An 18,983-nucleotide genomic window follows, 5' to 3' on the forward strand; every position below is an offset into this window, starting at 1 on the left:
TGGCATCTCATTGACTATGTCATTGTACGGGCAAGGGATCATCATGATGTTCTGGTCACTAGGGCCATGTTCAGCACTGATGACTGCTGGACAGATCATCACCTTATCCGAGCAACTATGTCCCTCAAACTAAAGCCCAAGATACGTGCTCAGAAGAAGCAGTTCCGGCCAAAATTAAACATTGAATGTCTTGAGGACACTGCCATACAGCAGTGCTTTCAGGATTCCATCAGGCAAAGTCTTCCAAAGGAATACCCACATGATACTGGAGAACATTGGGAACTGCTGAAAGCCACTATCCTCAACACCTCCCAGAACATACTCGGTTTCAAGTCCAGAAAACATCAGGACTGATTTGATGAGAACGACTCAGAAATTGAGCAGCTCATAGAAAGGAAAAGGAAAGCTTTCTGCGCCTGGCAAAACAACATCAGCAGCAAGGCCAAAAGAGAGGCTCATGCTAGAGTTAAGGCAGATGTCCAGCAGAGAATAAGGGAGATGAAGAACAACCCAGGGACCCGGGTTCAAATCTGGCCTCGGGCGACTGTCTGTGTGGAGTTTGCACATTCTCCCCGTGTCTGCGTGGGTTTCCTCCGGGTGCTCTGGTTTCCTCCCACAGTCCAAAGATGTGCAGGTTAGGTTGATTTGGCTATGATAAATTGACCCTTAGTGTTAGGGGATTAAATACGTGGGGTTACGGGGATAGGGTGGGATATGTCGGTGCAGGCTCGATGGGCCGAAATGGCCTCTATCTGCACTGTAGATTCTGTGATTCTGTGAACTGGTGGTCTCAAAAGTCCCTAGAAATACAACGTATGGCTGATACTGGGGACTCCAGAGGCTTCTTCAGTGCCACCAAGGCAGTTTTCGGACCAAGCTACCATGGCTTAAACCCCTTACGCTCTAAGGACGGTTTAACTCTGCTCAAGGACAAGGAGGCAATTGACACAAGATGGAGGGAGCATTTTCAAGAACTGCTCAACCGACACAGTAGCGCAGATCTGGAGTCCATCAATCAATTACCGCAGAGACCAGAAAGGGAGGAAATGGGGGCACCCCCAAGCATTGTAGAAGTGCAGAATGCCATCAGGTCCATGAAAAACAACAAAGCTGCCGGCTCAGATGGGATTCCAGCAGAAATCCTTAAAAAAGGTGGCCCTGAGCTCCTGACACACATACATGCCTTCCTCCTAAAAATATGGCAGCAGGAAGAAATTCCACAAGATCTCAGAGACGCTTTGATTGTTACTATCTTTAAAAAGGGGGAAAAGTCGGTGTGTGGTAACGACCGAGGTATCTCCCTTCTTTCTTCCACAGGAAAAGTGCTTGCCCGTGTCCTTGCTAACAGACTTTTGCCGTTATCTGAGGAGGTGCTTCCGGAGTCGCAGTGTGGTTTCCGACCATCCAGAGGAACAGCTGATATGATCTTCACAGCATGTCAATTACAGGAGAAATGCCGTGAACAAAAGCAACCACTGTTCATAGCTTTCATAGACTTAACTAAAGCTTTTGACACCGTCCACCGCCAGACTTTATGGCATATCTTGTCTAAGCTTGGTTGCCCCGATAAATTCATCTTAGTTCTGAGGCTGCTACATGACAACATGTCCGCAGCAGTTCTCAGCAGCAGCGGTTCTATTTCAGAGCCCTTTACAGTTGAGACAGGAGTAAAACAGGGCTGCATCATTGCTCCAACCCTTTTTGCAGTGTTCATCTCAGTTATCCTCCATCTCATCGGCAATGATCTGCCCACCGGAATTCAAATCCTTTACCGTACTGATGGCCGACTTTTCAATCTCAACAGGCTTAAGGCCAAGAGCAAAGTCTCCATCACTACCATTATGGAGTTACAGTATGCAGATGATAACGCCATCACAGCTCTTTCCGAGCATGATCTACAAAACACCTTGAATGCTTTTTCCAGAGCCTACAAACTTCTGGGCCTCACCATGAATATAAAGAAAACCCAGGTGCTCCACCAGCCATCACCTAATCAGCTTGCAACTCCTCCCTCTATAAAGATTGATAATAACACCCTTGAAAATGTCAACACCTTTCCATATCTTGGTAGCCATTTATCCTCCAAAGCTGACATTGATTCTGAAATCCATTACCGCCTGAGTTGTGCAAGTGCAGCCTTTTCTAAACTGAGGAGGAGAGTCTTTGAAAATCATGACCTCCAAGTCCAAACTAAAATTCTTGTATACAAAGCCATCATCCTTCCCACCCTTTTATATGGAGCTGAAACCTGGACTACGTACAGTAGACATCTCAAAGCCTTAGAGCAATACCACCAACACTCTCTATGCAAAATCTTGAGGGTCAGCTGGGAGGACAAGCGTACCAACTGGAGTATACTTGAAGAGGCCAATATCTACAGCATCACTACGCTCATCATGCAGCATCAACTCCGATGGATTGGACATGTCATTCGCATGTCAGACTCACATCTCCCAAAACAGGTTCTGTACTCCCAGTTGAAGGAAGGGCAGAGGTCTCCTGGTGGTCAAAAGAAGCGTTACAAAGATAACATCAAAGTAATCCTTAAAAAGTTCCATATCGATATTAATAACTGGGAGGAAATCGCACTGGACAGAGACAATTGGAGAAAATGCATCCACAACGGTGCCGCACTACATGAAAAGAATCTCCAGCATGCCGCTGAGGATAAACGCCAGCGCCATAAGGAGAGACAACAACTTAAGAAGACCCATACTCCAGTCACTACCAATAGTCTTACATGTCCACACTGTAGTAGAGTCTGTGGATCTCGGATTGGCCTCCACAGCCACCTGAAGACCCACAAGTAGATGACTGATGAAGGACATACCATACTCGAATTTGAGTGGTCGCCGATGATAGAGGAGCTAAGCTGTAAGAGAGCAACTGTATATTAAGGGGTTCATTGAGGGAAGCCAATATTAAAAAGGATACCCGAAGAAAGTAAAACTTAAAAAAATAACACCCAAAAGAAGCAAAATTAAAAGGGGATACCAGAAAGCATCAACATTTAAAACGGTGCACCAGAAATAATAAAGCAAAACTAAGAGGGCAAAAGGGAGAAATAATATTAAGATGGAGACTTTGAAATACGTTTGTTGTGGAATGTTCACGAATGAGACAGCCAATCTCTACTGATCAGTAAGCTTAAAGAAAGGGTTAAAAATTACAACATGGAAACAGGCCTTATGTAGGTTTTTAGGGGTAATAATTAAAAAATGCCTAACACAGGTATTATAATGGGTATTATTTATTCTGTGCAAGTGAAATTAGCTCGAGCTAGCACATCCAGACAGTCATGTATCCTGGCAGATAGTTGTTGGCCAAGCAGTGATAAGACACATGTCTTTGAGTAAGTCAACTAGAAAAGGGGAGATAAGATGGACAGCAGAAACCCAGGCAACTGACAATTTGTAGTAAAGGGTTAAAGTCGGACATTTGAAGTGCTGTCCTGGAAAGACAGCTTGCAGCATGGCCTAATGGAAAAGCACTGGACAGAGAAGCCTTGAAGAGATACTGCAGATCTTGACAAAACTGGTTTTAGTCATTTTCAGACAAAGAGAATAGCACATGCTATCCAGTGATCAAACGTAGGTGTGTTATAGTAAAAGCATAAAAGTCAGTGCATCCTGGTAGTCAATGGGCAGCTTGAAGTAAAGACACCGGAGTTAAAGTTAAGGTGTCCAAGGTCCATCCAACGAACTTGTCCATATGTAAGAATATGGACGCTTATCACTTGCGTACTTACTATGATTAATATTTTCTTAAAAAATACAAGATTTAGCCTCTGCCTTATCTTATAGAAAAGGTAGAGATGTAGCCAGAAATGTTAGCGTCAATTTGAAAATAAATGAAGTTAATCCTGTGGGAACAGTAATCGACATAATGAACAACTTCAGTTAGGCATCTTGAATGTGAAAACAACAGTTCTCTCTATGAAGAGATAACAAGTGTATGTGAGAACAGGAAAGTTATTTTAATGACAGACTTCAATCAACCCAAGCAGCTTAGAGTCAAGAGTTTTACAACTCTGTGCGTAAAGCAAATCACGAGAGCCAGTGCTCATCTTGACTTGATATTCGTAAATGACTCAAGACAATGTGCAGGAAATGGAAGCTGTAGCTTCCCTTTGGGACAGTGATCAAGGTTCTGCATATTGGAAGGAAAAATATGCGACCCATGTACTTGATGAATGGTGTTAGAATATTTAAGGATGACGATGGCCAGTGCAGTGAAAGGAATGGTCAAGTACAAAGTGTTCTTCTGAGCTTGGCTAGGGGATTAAGTTTAGTTGAAGATATACAATAAGCACGTCATTCTACTAATCCATGCTATACTAACTGTAGAACATGTGACCAACTAGGCAGGGTACAAAGAATGTGAAAATGTTCTATTATCCAGCATTGACATCCTTCAGCTGAATAAACACAAAAAGTTAACCCCCAAAATCTATAAATTGTTTCATCATTGATGGAACACTTGTGTAGCTACTGAACATATTGGCCCAGAATTTGCAGTCCAGATGACAGCAAACTGGCAGCGTTGGCCGTCAGTTTGCCTTCAAGACTGACCGCAACTTCAGAATTTAGCGCATGCACAGCTTAAATGGAAATCCAGAAGTTGTGATCTGTCATTCACTGCTCCTCCACGCCCCCTCCCCACCCCCACAGCCAACAATCAGTGTAATCTGCTCTCTCTAACTTTTTTTAAAGTTAGAATAAAAGGAGCTTACCCACTTCCTGGTTCGCTGTCTGTGAGAAATCTGCAATTTGATTGTCTGCTTGGACAACTGGTTGACGTCACAGCAACTATTCATTGGGAATCCCCATTAACTTACGTTGATTTCAATTAGTTGTCGGAAAACCTGAAATTCTCGCCACAGAGATCGCGAGATCTTGGTGCGAAGGTCACTTTGGGCGAGCAGCGAACTACTTTGCTTCGCAGTTGATTGCAAATTCCGGGCCATTAATTCCTAACTCTGCCATTTAAACAATAATCTCACATGGAGACTGCAGCATATACAATGGACTAGTGCTTTAGGGGATAAATTTCACGGACCTAAGAATTCAGTTGTTCTCTTTAAGATCCTGTATCAAATCCAGCTTTGAACTTGCACTTCTGCACGACTATCATGGCAATAATCTCAGTTCTCCCAAGGAAGAGCAGACGACAAGGTCTTCCTTCACTGTAGCATTACACAGTAGTTAATTAGCTCATTGCCAGGGTTCCAAATGCAAATACAGATGCTCTGGAATAAAGTGTTCAATTGTAAAATTGAATTAGGATAACCAAATCAACATTATCTTTTTCATGGTGTATCAGACTTACTTTAATCCTTAAGGAGCAGTCACCGTCATTTTTGCTGCAGACTGAGCATTTATAGGAGAAAAACCATAATAGCCGCTTGAAATTCAAATTGATCAAATATCCATGGAGTTACTGCTTACCTCCAAGATTGATTTTTTTTTCCATTTTAAAATTTATATTCATTTATTGAGCTCTGTAAATATCAGGTATCTGAATGATATGGGCGTGCTCAGCTAGTATCAACCATGGGAATCCATTTCACTTGCTCCCTACATGAACAACAGAGGTGTTCATTTGCTTATCTCAGAGACTAGAGCAGCTCAAAACAAAAAATGACAAACTAGGAGAAACTCCCAAGTTACCCATTAATACCCATCAGGGCTGGTCCTTATGATACACTTACTTTCTTCTTTAAGAGGACTGGAGTTTAAAAGTTTGGTCACAGCCTAATTTATGCTAGTAGTAAGCATCTTGGGACGTTTTACTATGTTAAAGGCGCTATATAATTGCAAGTTGTTGCTGAATTGCACCTGTCCTCCTAAAACATGCTAACAGGGAAACTGAGTCAAGCAGCAGCTTGGAACGCACAGTTCTAAATCCTGAGCACAGTTCTAAAACCTGCACTCCTTTCCAAGGAGGGGAATTAAAACTATTAGTAGCAGCAACACTTAAGCAAAGCAAATGCTTTACTTATATATTGATTGCTATATATCCATCCCAAAAATATGAATTTGGCCAACTGAATGTAAATATATGTAATTTTATATTTAAAAAGCAAGGTTTCCTTAATGCAGATTTTGAGGCTATATAGCAGTGCTCAGTTATGTTTTGACACATTTACTTGTTACTGCTAGAACTGCATAGAAATTTGTTGGGCACTTGGACATGACAAAATGTACCTTTAATTAAAGTCAGTCTCTTTTCAGGTTACAAGTCAAGGTCATCCATATAGTAAAGTGATGTACAGTTTACAACATAGGAAATGCAAATGACTCATCTGTCTGTCACCCTGCAGTTAGCAGGCTCATTTCATGGTTACATTAATACAAATTAAATATTCAAAAGGAAGATGTCAAAATATATTTATCATGAAACACAGCAAATGAGTTTTGACAGGTATACATAAGCGCCATTTAGTCCCGCGGTTTGTTTTCTATAATATAATTTAGATTTAGCCTCTCAATAACATCTTCCCAGACTGAATAGTTTTAAATAGTGTACGGCAATTTCATATGTCCAGAATCTGACTGGATTCTGAAGGGTCTATAGCCTTGGTGACACCGAGACTCAAAATGATGTCCTCTTTAGTGTGAAACTTGTCACCATCCAATCTTCTCCAGCATTTATCATTTTGTCTGAGCAAGCTCCACTTGTCGGCCTGCTTGCCTGGCCACTAAGCGCAAAAACAAGCAGTTTTTTTGGTTTTCATTTTTAAAAGAACAGGAGTATTTAGTTCTGCATCTGATAATTTAATGCAGTCTCCAATATACGAGCAATTTAAAACCTAACTAGATATGACCTAAATAAGCTGGTATCGAACTCGTTCCCTCGAAATGATCACACTGATGGGTCTATGTTATAGAAGGGATTTGCACTTCAGGCAAAACCTGATCAAACACTGGCCAAGCATAGACGATCAGTAAAAGAAGATTACTGGAGGGTGCTCAATGCAAAGACGAGCAATCCGAAATAAATACAACAATTATAAAACCCAATTAGGATTATCATTTTCGTTCCCATGGTTAATCCTTAAAATGCGTACTTAATCATTTTTTGCTGCAAATGTTTGGTAGCATAAATATCATTTTAAACTTGAATTTTAAATGTTGTGTCCTGAAGCCAAAGAATAAATTGTTATTGCCCTCAGAACCTCATGACACTACAATTGTTATCATAATGTTAGATAAGGTGTGCGAAAACTAATTGTGGTTAGCTTTCCCAATGGCCTTGTAAGTAAAAGCCCAGCGTAGCTCTAAGCCATACACACCCCAAAGGCCCAGCTACAATTCAGAGTCTGTGCTGAGTTAACTAAGAGCCAACAGTTTGGACACTACAACTGGCCTTTGTTTGTAGGCTACGGATGGGAAGGATGATAAAAAAAAATTATTAGCCAGGATTCCAACTCATGATCACTATCCAATGACCCCTGCTGGAAAGTATGAATTTGTGAATGTTGGCTGAGAACAGAATCAGACTTGGCTGTAAAAGTCCGTGAGCCTAGATATCTGTTGGCACCTTGTCCATGATGCCATTCTTATTCTCTGAGCCTAGATGCCATCAGTAGGGTATTTGACTGTGAGGGTATTACAACTGCATCCAATCCTGTCCTCACCTAACATTGATAAATGCACACTTTCCAGAAGATGTCATTAGATAGTACTCAAGAGCAGGAACCTGATTTTTTATTTGCTTAAGGCCAAGTCTGCTGAGGGTAACGCTAGTCCTTCTACAGATACCATGGCCATGAATGATTAACTCAACATAGCCCAGAGACTGAACTGGAAATTGAACATTAGGATAGGATTGGGCTCAACTGTAGAATAGCCTTGTCGACAATTACTGTTTGGCCTCGCGTAGAATGATCACTTGGGTGAGATACTGAAGGGCAGCTGCCTCCTGTAGAACCATATTCCAGTATGAACCAGCACCGCAGGTGAGAACATTTTGGGAAAAGAAAAACAATTGTGGCATAAAATAGTCTGGTTATCAATAAGGTGGAAACCCCTCCCTGCTAAATGAATTAGAGAAAACACCACCGTGCATCCTGGAGCAGCTCCATTGCAAACATCAAGGTGATTATACAATAAATTGAGAGAAATGAAGATGAAAATAAGATTGGCAAAGAGAGAATATGAAAGTAGAATGACAGTTAACATAAAAGGGAGCCCGAAAATCTTCTACTGGCATGTGAACAGTAAGCGGGTAGTAAGAGGCGGGGTGGGGCCTATTAGGGACAAGGAAGGTGAAATATGCTTAGAGGTGCAGGGCAAGGCTAGAATACTCAATGAATACTTTGTAATGGTGTTTACTAAGGAGGTGAATGCTGACAAAATATCGGGAGAAGCAATGGAAGGGGTGAAAATTGATAGACAAGATATAGTAGAAAGGCTGGGTATGCTTCGAGTGGATAAGTCGCCCAGTCCAGATGGCTTGCATCCCAGGTTGCTAAGGGAATTGGGGGAGGGGATAACAGAAGGGCTTGCCATAATTGTCCAATCTTCTCTAGATGCAGGGGAGGTGCCCGAGGATTGAAAACTGGCAAATGTGACACCATTGTTCAGGAAAGGGTGTAAGGACAATCCTTGTAACTACAGTTTAACATCAGTGGTGGGTAAAGTTTCAAGGAAAAAATTAACAGGCACTTGAAGAGGTTTAAGCTAATTAAGGAGCACCAACAAGGATTTGTAAAAAGCAGATTATGTTTGACTAATCTAATTGAATTTTTTGATGAAGTAACAGGGAGGATTGATGAAGGGAATGCAATGGATGTTGTCTACATGGATTTTAGGAAGGCGCTTGACAAAGTACCATATAGAAGGCTGGTTAACAAAATTGAGGCTCATGGAATAGGTGGGTCAGTGGCAGCTTGGATAAGGAATTGGCTTAAGGACAAAAAACAGCAAGTTGTGGTAAATGGCTGTTTTTCAGACTGGGGGATGGTAGACAGTGGTGTTCCCCAAGGGTCAGTGCTGGGCCACTGTTTATTTTATTATATATATAAGCCGATGACACCAAACTTGTGGGGGGGGGGGCGGTTGGCAAACATTGAGGATGATACCAATCGGCTGCAACAGGACATAGAAAGGCTAGCAGAATGGGCAGATGGAATTTAATACAAAGAAGTGCGCGGTGATGCATTTTGGCAGAAGGAACAGGGAGAGGCAATATACACTTAATGGTACAGTTCTAAAGAGTGTGCAGGGACAGAGGGACCTGGGAGTTAATGTGCATAGGTCCCTGTAGGTGGCAGGACATATTGAGAGAGTGGTTAGCAAAGCATATGGGAATTGGGGCTTCATAAATAGAGGTATTGAGTACAAAAGTAAAGAAGTTATGCTGAACCTTTATAAAGCGCTGGTTAGGCCACAACTGGAGTGGTGAGGACCTGGAATTCGCTGCCGACAGAAGTGATGGAATCGGAGACACTCAATGTTTTCAAGGGGAGACTGGATAGGCACTTGAGAGAAATAAACTTGCAGGGCTACAGGGATAGAGCGGGGGAATGGGACTGACTGGATTGCTCTACAGAGAACTGGCACAGGCTCGATGGGCCGAATGGCCTCCTTCTGTGCCATTATCACTATGATTACTTTAAATCAGTCTGACACTTGCTTTGGAGTCACCGTACCATATGAAGCCACATTATGGGGTTAAGTAATTTGCATCACCAGCCTGTAGCATGGTTTCCTGGCTGTGGATGGCACTGAAACAGTCGTTTGCAATGAATATCCTTGTATCTGACCAGAGTGGTCTAGCAGGATGGGAGACTCGACTGGAGGGTCTCAATGGTAGCAACAAGGTTGGCTTTTCAAAAAGAAATTCAACTTTCTTAAGGAGAGAAAAACGAGCAAGTACCTTGAATGAAGGGTACACCCCCCCCACCCCCGGCTTCCTTTCTCCTTGAACTTTGCTCTCCACAGGGACCATCTTCTTACTCAGCCTCTTCTGTCCAGCGAAGGGTAATGCAATTGCATTGCCATTGCAACAGTGGATTAATGACAAACAAGTTCAACAAAAAGCACACTGCATCTATATCACGAACAATCCTTGGTCTTGAAATTACACTGTGTGGTATCATCATGCAAATGCTGGATTAAATTGGTTTGCCCATTATTTTAACAAAAGCAATAAAATAAATGGGTTAAAATGCATCCATTAAATTAGATACCGAGTGACTTTTTTTACAAACCAATCAAGCATCCGTATGATATCACACAGCATACCTGATATGCCACTGAGCAAGCTTCAGTGATTTTGAAAGTAGTGCAGCAAGTTTGGGTTGGATCATCTCCTGCTCCTTTGTAACAAAATACTGGTGAGTACCAGGGGCTGGAATGACTTAATGATGCAAAGAACAATAAACAATTTTATCCCACAACTGATGCTCTGGAAATAGCGATTATTTAACACCAAGCTTGGGTTTTAAGAGAAACAAAAAAGGCGGCATTTAAGTCGTTAACGTATTTCTCAAACATTTGCTGTGGGTAGTAACAGAAAGTATGATGATGCATTTATATTGCAGCTACTGGTCTGAGGCTAGCCACTACAATATCAGTTGCAGTCAGGTAATACCTCATTTATAGGTCTACACTCTCTACAGATTGAAATACACTACAAAGGTTTAAAGAGTACTCAGAAGGTCCAAGTTAACCAACAGACTAGAGTTATACTCCATGCAGTGTCAAACAACCTCCTCCACTGGACTCCCATATTATGTTACAATTTTAGCATGACTGAAGTGGGAACGGCTTTCCAGTGACGCCAACCTATCAGTACAACTGCATCGTATGTACTGCTCCTGAAACAGATTCAAAGTTCAAAAATAGTGATACAAGTGTACCATCTGTAATTCAATATTTTCCACCCGAGACAAGATTTAAAAAGGTTATTCCATCTCATTAGATATTCCATGGTTCCCAGCATTTACTTTTAAACACCACGTCCCACCAAGGAAAAAAAACATTGAATACCTGCTTTCTTCTTTGGGTTCCCACCATTGCACTCCTTTCCCATGGCACAAACTTCAGAGACTACTTCATAACTACAGCCAATACTAGGTTCAGACCAGCAGCAGCAAACAGTACTTCTCCAAAACATCACCTCTGCCACCATCACTCTCTCAAGATGGAGCTCTCCACTAAACTGACCAACTGAAAACTAAAGAAATGTGTCCATTTGAGATAGTCAAAGCATATCCTTTAGGGGTACGGTAGCACAGTGGTTATGTTACTGGACTAGTAATCCAGAGGCCTGGACTAATGATCCAGCGACGCGAGTTCAAGTCCCACCACAGCAGCTGGGGAATTTAAATTCAGTTAACTAAATAAATTTGAAATTAAAAACCATCATCAGTAATGGTGACCATGAAACTACCGTATTGTCGTTAAGAAAACATCTGGTTCACTGTCCTTCCTTTAGGAAAAGAAATCTGCCATCCTTACCTGGTCTGGCCTATATGTGACTCCAGACCCATAGCAATGTGGTTGACTCTTAACTGCTCTCTGCGGTTCAAGGCGGCGGCTGATCACCACCTTCTCAAGGGCAATTAGGGATGGGCAATAAATGCCAGCCTTGCCAGCGACACCCACATCCCATGAATGAATAAAAATATATTGGTGGTCCAGTGATTAGGATTTGGCACATTTGCTGCTGTGACCCAGGTTCAATGCCTAGTCAGGCAGCTGAAGGCATGGCCACCAATGGTGGGGTGAAGGGGGAGAGATGCACAAGACATTGGAGGTGGAGGAACAGAGTTCAGGCTACAGAGATAGGAAGGGGCGAGACTATGAAGGGATTTGAACATGAGGATGAGAGTTTTAAATTGGAGACATTGGGGGGCAAGGAGAAAATGTAGGTCAGCAAGGATAGGTGAGCATGACTTGGTGCCAGATAGTTGAACTTACCCAAGAAATGATATTCCTTACCCAAGAGGGAGTGCAGCAAAGGTTCGCCAGACTGATTCCTGGGATGGCAGGACTGTCGTATGAGGAGAGATTGGGTCGACGAGGCCTGTATTCACTAGAGCTTAGAAGAATGAGAGGGGACCTCATTGAAACATATAAAATTCTGACAGGGCTAGACAGACTGGATGCAGGGAGGGTGTTTCCCCTGGCTGGGGGGTTCCAGAACGAGGGGTCACGGGGTAGGGCATTTAGGACTGAGATGAGGAGAAATTTCTTCACTCAGAGGGTGGTGAATCTGTGGAATTCTCTACCACAAAAGGCTGTGGAGGCCAAGTCACTGAATATATTTATTTAAGGAGATAGATAGATTTCTAGACACAAAAGGCATCAAGGGGTATGGGGAGAGGGCGGGAATATGGTATTGAGATAGAGGATCAGCCATGATCATATTGAATGGCGGAGCAGGTTCGAAGGGCCAAATGGCCCACTCCTGCTCCTATTTTTCTATGTTTCTAAGTTTACAGAGCATGGAGGATGAGGCGGGCCAAGACAGCACTGAATAGTCAAGTCAGGAGGTTGAGAGTTTCAGCAGTAGATGGGCTAAGGTGGGGCGGAGGCGGCTAACATTATGCAGGTACAAGTAGGTGGTCTTTGTGATGGAGGAGATGGGTTTGGATACTCAGCTCGGGGTCGAACAGGATGCCAAGGTTGGTTATGTGCTAAAATGGTTTGTAACATGGTTGAAAATGCTGGACTTCAACACAATGGAAACACCAGCAGCATTGTATGGACAGGGGAGCCGTCATCGTGGTTAGCTCAACCAATCAGAATAACCACTTCAGGTGAGACGAAAGCAAGCCCAGCCAATAATGAGTAGCTCCAACAGGGCATGTCTTAGCAAAGGGCAAGCAGCATCCAACCAAATTCTGGACAGAGAGCTTGGGCAGGTCTGGAGTGTCTTGTTATATGATCAGCATTCTCAACAATCACCCTGATGAAGTCAGAGTATTGCTTGCAACTTCTGGACAAAATATTAGAAGTTGCACTAAGATATGATGTGTCTGATAAATTCAGGCCAGAATTCCAAACTTTGGTGAAAGTGAAAAACTGCATTGAATTTATTTATTCATTCTGGGGATGTGAGCATCGCTGGCATTTATTGCCCATCCCTAGTTTCCAAGAAGGTGATGGTGGGCCTTGATCCGCTGCAGTCCATGTGGTGAAGGTGCTTCCACAATGATCCAGTGATGATGAAGGAACGGCGATATATGTCCAAGTCAGTATGGTGTGCTTGGAGTTGATGGTGTTCCCATGCGTCTACTGCCCTTGTCCTTTTAGGTGATGGAGGTCACAGGTTTGGGATGCGCTGCCGAACAAGCCTTGGCAACCTGCTGTAGTGCATCCCATAGATGGGGTGCACTGCAGTCACAGTACTCCAGTGGTGGAGGGGATTGCTGTTTAGACTTACTCTGTAAAATGCTGCAAGTAAACTGGAAGCGAAGCCCCAATTATTTTTTAAACAGTAAAACCGAAGCCCACTGATGGTAGTGTTTGTTCCTTACCTGTGTGCCCCGGCAGCGGTGAATGCGGGCGTGGTAGTGTTGGAGAAGTGCTTGAAGTCACAATCAGGCTCTTCCTGTTGCTTGTACGGCAACTGAAACAGAATAAAGCAAAAGGTTAAAAACAAGCCATTTCTGCCATGCCTTTTTCCAAACCCATCATTTGTGCTCAGTTAATCCTGATAGTAAAGTTTCCGCCTCATTCTCCTATTGCTCAACCTAACTAATGTCAGGTACATTATGTGCTCTGCAACTAAACATATGGCAGAAGTGGGTTTCTGGGTAAGTAAATGGGCATCAGTATGTTAACAGCTTCCAAGCTGCCAGCCATCCTTTACACACAATGCACAAACAAAAGGTGAAACTGGACAAGCCTCACTGGGGAGAATTGTGCTCTCTCTCCCTCTACTCACCCCCACCCCACCTCCACCCCCACCCCACTGATGTGGGACAGCATCTTTAAGAATCCAAATTTAGTCACATAACACTACTTTAATTTGGTCCCTTGGAATGTTTTCAAGAGCAGATACCTTTACCTTGAAAATGACCTTTAAAGAATGGGCCATAAAATGCAGGAGTATCTACCTAGCCTTGTACTAGCGCATAAGTGCGTCAAACCAAGTAGTGCATTCTGGCTTGCAGGTTTTCTGATTAGTTTCATGCTAACACTGATATTGCTGCATGTCATCTTATTTTTTAAAGCTCAATGCGTTGCCCGTTATCTGAAAAAGGTAAATCAATTCCCTAAATTTTATGTCTGACTTGAAGTAAATTTCTTTTCTTTTGGACTTTTTACTAATGCAGTGATAAATGTGTTAAATCTAAATTACTGCAGAGATCAAACGTGTGGAATACACATGTGCCTGAAGGTCTGTGTCAGGCTGCAGTGAGGGGCTAACAATACACTAACTCATTTGGCTGGCGTTTGAAGCACCAGCACCTGGCTTGCTTTTGTTAATCAAGATCGCACAGCATTAGATTAATTTTCTTTTTCAAAACTGCAGAGTATTTGCATTTCATGAGAGGAGACCAAGGTCAGCTTGCAATAAAAGTAATTTTTCTGCTACTCTTTGAATATATAAAGTTCATCTGAATATAATTATAAAGTACTAAAATTCTGAGAGCTATTAACTCTATGACCTTTGCCATCCTATTTACTACAAATATTTGTAAAGGATTTACTGCAGCAAATTGCATAACAGGCAATTGAAACGATCATCTCAGATTCCCTGTCTGCATCCATATGGTTTACCTCACTGCTTTACAGCCATAATTATTCACCTCTCCACCCTCCCCAATGGGATGATAATGCCCTTTTAATCCAAACAGTTCACTAACAATGTACCTAGGCCAAGAACTGCATTAACGGTCAGTAAGCTAACCACTTTCTATTAGTTTATGCTAAATATTGACAGTATTAAGAGCTGGTAGAGGGGGTTAAGTCATGGGCTAAAAGCTCCAAGGCGTTACTGAAATCTGAAGAACTATTAAAATTAAATCCAGGAAAGGAGGAAGAAAGTGGTCACCTACAACTGATTGCTTTGGGTTTTTAGTCCTAATGGACTTTTGTGAACAGCACCTGTGCCTGTTCTTGATCAGCCATCGAAAGTTCAAAGTTGAATGAGTGAAGAAGTAAAATGTCACCTAGTGCAGGGCAGGCTATTCTTCTGAATACAGACAGGCTTTATGCTGCCTTGTTGGGACAATGCCACGGTTGCCTTGTTTCAGCTGACTCTGCCATATTGACATAGAAATGCTTTGTTTTGCCTGTGTTTTTAATCCACATTCATTGTATTTGATGTTAAAAACTCAAACAAAACAGAAACATTTCCCCATCATTGATTTTAAATGAGTGACTATATAATGCTAAACAATATAGAAATAAAATTACATTAGCTTTTGTTTTTTCAAATTTAATATTAAAATTACCTTCCTGTGTCTAGCACTTCCGCCCACAGAGAGGACAAACTAGTTACTGATCCGCAGGCCTCTGCCAATACTGCTCTACAATCAGCTACTTACAAGGTGAGAGCAGCATGTACCAATTAGTCTTTCAATTTCCCCTCCCTTCCTGTGAAGAAGCAAATAGCCTACACTCAGCCCTTTACCATGACTGCATGGCCAAGCTTGGAAATCACATTGTTGGAAATTGCAATCTCAAACCTGCATCCCATCAATTTACAAATTACAGAGTGCAGCCTCAATACAGCCAGTCTTGTGTCTAGATGAAATGCAATCACAGACTCAACAATGAGAAAATGGGAGACTGCAAGAACAGCTTAAGCATGCAATCACTGTTCTGTCAACATCCCACATCAAAAATAGAGACCCTAGCAGGGTTACTGGTGTGCTTTATCAAAATTAATAATGTGTAGACAATATATGAATATATTTTATTTTTATATACACATAACTCACATGCATATATATATGCAGACTGCTTCTTTCAACTGAAGGGGTATGTAATGTCACCAACTGATTTTAATCCTGAATTGGTGTAAGCCTATTGCTAGTTTAAAAAAATCAAGCCATGAACAGAAGGAGCACTAAACTATTTAATTCAGGCTTTCAGAAATTCCGTTAAAGAAGAAGGGAGGGAGGGTATGTGAAAACATAATTAATAAAGCATCAGTCAAACTTACTGCAGTGCTGCAGTGAGGTGTTTGTTGTGAACATACTGTGTCGGTGATGGGATTAACAGAATCAATACTTCAAATAATTACCTAACGAATAGCAATAATGACTTGAGTAATAAAATATGTCAAGCAGGAATCTGAACATGTATAGAAGAAATCCTAAACTACAAAAGTTAAGCTTTAATTCTGAGTACCTATTATTTACTATTATTATACATATATAGTAAATAACAGGCAGTAATCCAAACAAGGGATGGCATCTTTAAACCAAGAGCAAAGCTCAAGCTGTCTGCAGAAGCCACATTACAGCCAAAAATTTCATGTTATTTTATAAAGAAGAGGTTACCAATTTTTAAAAAGTATTTTCTGGTACAAAAAACACACATTCAGCATCAATAGCTTTGATATTATGTTGATGGTGAGACACATAATCTCTGAGAATATCTCTTCATTTTGGATGATGAAATACATATATACAGTTTATATGTACGTACAGTTTTAGTTTTGCACAGATGCGTTTGTCTGCAATTTGTTGTGTTGACTGATAGTGCAACACGTGTAGAAACAGGAGCAGATAAAATCAAACCACATGAGGAAAATGGCTTAGACCAACAGTTTCTTCAAGATAAACATTTGAGACAAAAAGAAAAATTAATAATTTTGCTGCCAAAGATGTTCATTTCAATGGGAATAGGCCAGGTCACATTGTGGAAAAGCAGTTAAAACTGATCACGGGTAGGAAACAAAAGTTTAAATCTCCGACATTGATGATTAAAAAAGCACTTTATATCTGTAAGTACACTTTTTGACAAATTATAAATAAATTTCCCTACCTCTCTTGACAACCAGAATGCTGCACAGTTGGGAGTCTTGGCACAAGCAGGAACAAGACAATAGAACCAGGTGGTTGCAGGCTGAGGATCTCCAGCCAATTACTGAGAAATTATAATTTATACTGCGCATTTATGTTTATGTACTCATTTTTTGTACATACAGTAAACTAAAAGGAGAGCACATTAGTCAGTGCTGAAAAATAATCTTTGGTTCGCTGTGCCCAGAAGTATCAGTGCTCTCAAAAATATCAGTCTTTTTAGTTCTAGAGGTCAGGATATTCCATCATTTTTCATGGGAACTGATTAGGCAATTTTGGTGATATTTTTAAGAGAACTGGTGTCTTGAAATGTTTTAAGACTTTTTATTTATTTTATACAAATAGTCGTGATGAATGAGGAATGAAGGCAAATTTCAACTTCTGACATCCAGTGTGGAATGTTCCATTTATATAGCTTTCAAAAGGGTTGAGGTCAGTCTGTGTTGATTCAAACCAAGGTCCCAGAGTGTTCAAATCTATTGCCTCACATAATGCCAAGATTCCAGTCATTTTAAAGATTTTATAAAATTACTTGCCAATTAATAAAATAAATTCCCTGCCTGATTAACAATTTGCAGGGATGAAGAGCAGGGGGGATGGGACTAACTGGATTGGTCTTTGAAAGAGCCCACGCAGACTCGATGTGCTGTACTGTTCTATGATTCTATGGGGGCTTAATTACGAGTTTGATGAGCAAAGGAAGCAATGATGGAGATGGCCCATGAGTATCCGGATTGGATGAATTGCCTTCAATAATAGGTGTAGTACTGGAGGGTTGGTACCTTATTTAAAAAGGGAACGAGTGGAGATCTAGATAACTATAGATCGGTTAGTCTGGTGGAGATGAGGAATAATAAGGGGGGAAAAACACGAGTGGGCGTAGTCTATAGGCCTCCGAACAGTTACAACTCTGTTGGACGGAGTATCAATCAGGAAATAGTTGAGGCTTGTAATAAGGGAACATCTATAATTATGGGGGATTTTAACAATCATATTAATTGGACAAATCAAATTGGGCAGGGCTGCCTTGAGGATGAGTTCATTGAGTGTATTAGGGATGGGTTTCTTGAGCAGTATGTAACTGAACCGACCAGGGGGCAAGCAACCTTAGATCTGGTCCTGTGTAACGAGACAGGATTAATTAAAAATGTCCTAGTAAAGGATCCCCTTGGAATGAGTGACCATAACATGGTTGAATTCCATATTCAATTAGAGGGTGAGAAGGTTGGATCTCAAACAAGCGTGCTAAGCTTGAATAAAGGAGACTATGAAGGTATGAGAGCGGAATTGAGTAGAGTGGATTGGGAAAATAGATTAAAGGGTAAGACGATACATGATCAGTGGTGTACATTTAAGGAGTTATTTTACAACTTCCAAAAAAAAAATATTCCACTGAGAAGAAAAGGGTGTAAAGGAAAAGACAGCCATCCGTGGCTAAGTAAAGAAATTAAGGATAGTATTCGACTAAAAACAAGGGCATATAAGGTAGCCAAATCTAGTAGGAGGATAGAGGATTGGGAAAACTTTAATAGACAGCAAAAAATAACAAAAAGATTGATTAAGAAAGGGAAGATAGATTATGAAAGTAAATTAGCAAAAAATATAAAAACAGATAGTAAGAGTTTTTATAGTTATATAAAAAGAAAAAGGGTGGCTAAAGTAAATGTTGGTCCCTTAGAGGATGAGACCGGGAAATTAATGGTGGGAAATATGGAGATGGCAAAAACACTGAATGAATATTTTGTATCAGTCTTTACAGTAGAGGACACTAAGAATATCCCAACACTGGACAAACAGGGGGCTAAAGGGGGGGAGGAGCTAAACACGATCAAAATCACTAAGGAAGTGGTACTCGGTAAAATAATGGGACTCAAGGCAGATAAATCACCTGGACCTGATGGCTTACATCCTAGGGTCTTGAGGGAAGTGGCGGTAGGGATTGTGGATGCATTAGTAATAATTTTCCAAAACTCCCTGGACTCAGCAA

At 41.3% G+C, this 18,983-nt stretch overlaps 1 protein-coding gene across 10 annotated transcripts in view; it reads right to left on the minus strand.

Annotated features, from left to right (window-relative positions):
- The window catches only part of mast2 (microtubule associated serine/threonine kinase 2), a 518,017-nt gene that overhangs the window by 151,363 nt on the left and 347,671 nt on the right, over positions 1–18,983 (minus strand). For all 10 annotated transcript variants that reach the window (XM_085983018.1, XM_085983016.1, XM_085983015.1 and 7 more), the window contains one exon: positions 13,493–13,584. In XM_085983018.1, coding sequence (XP_085839144.1) covers positions 13,493–13,584 — 92 coding nt within the window. The remainder of the gene's footprint in view (positions 1–13,492; positions 13,585–18,983) is intronic.

Source organism: Somniosus microcephalus, chromosome 3, assembly GCF_052327205.1.
Source record: "Somniosus microcephalus isolate GS21.2 chromosome 3, FLI_Smic_1.0, whole genome shotgun sequence".
NCBI classification, from domain to species: domain Eukaryota; kingdom Metazoa; phylum Chordata; class Chondrichthyes; order Squaliformes; family Somniosidae; genus Somniosus; species Somniosus microcephalus.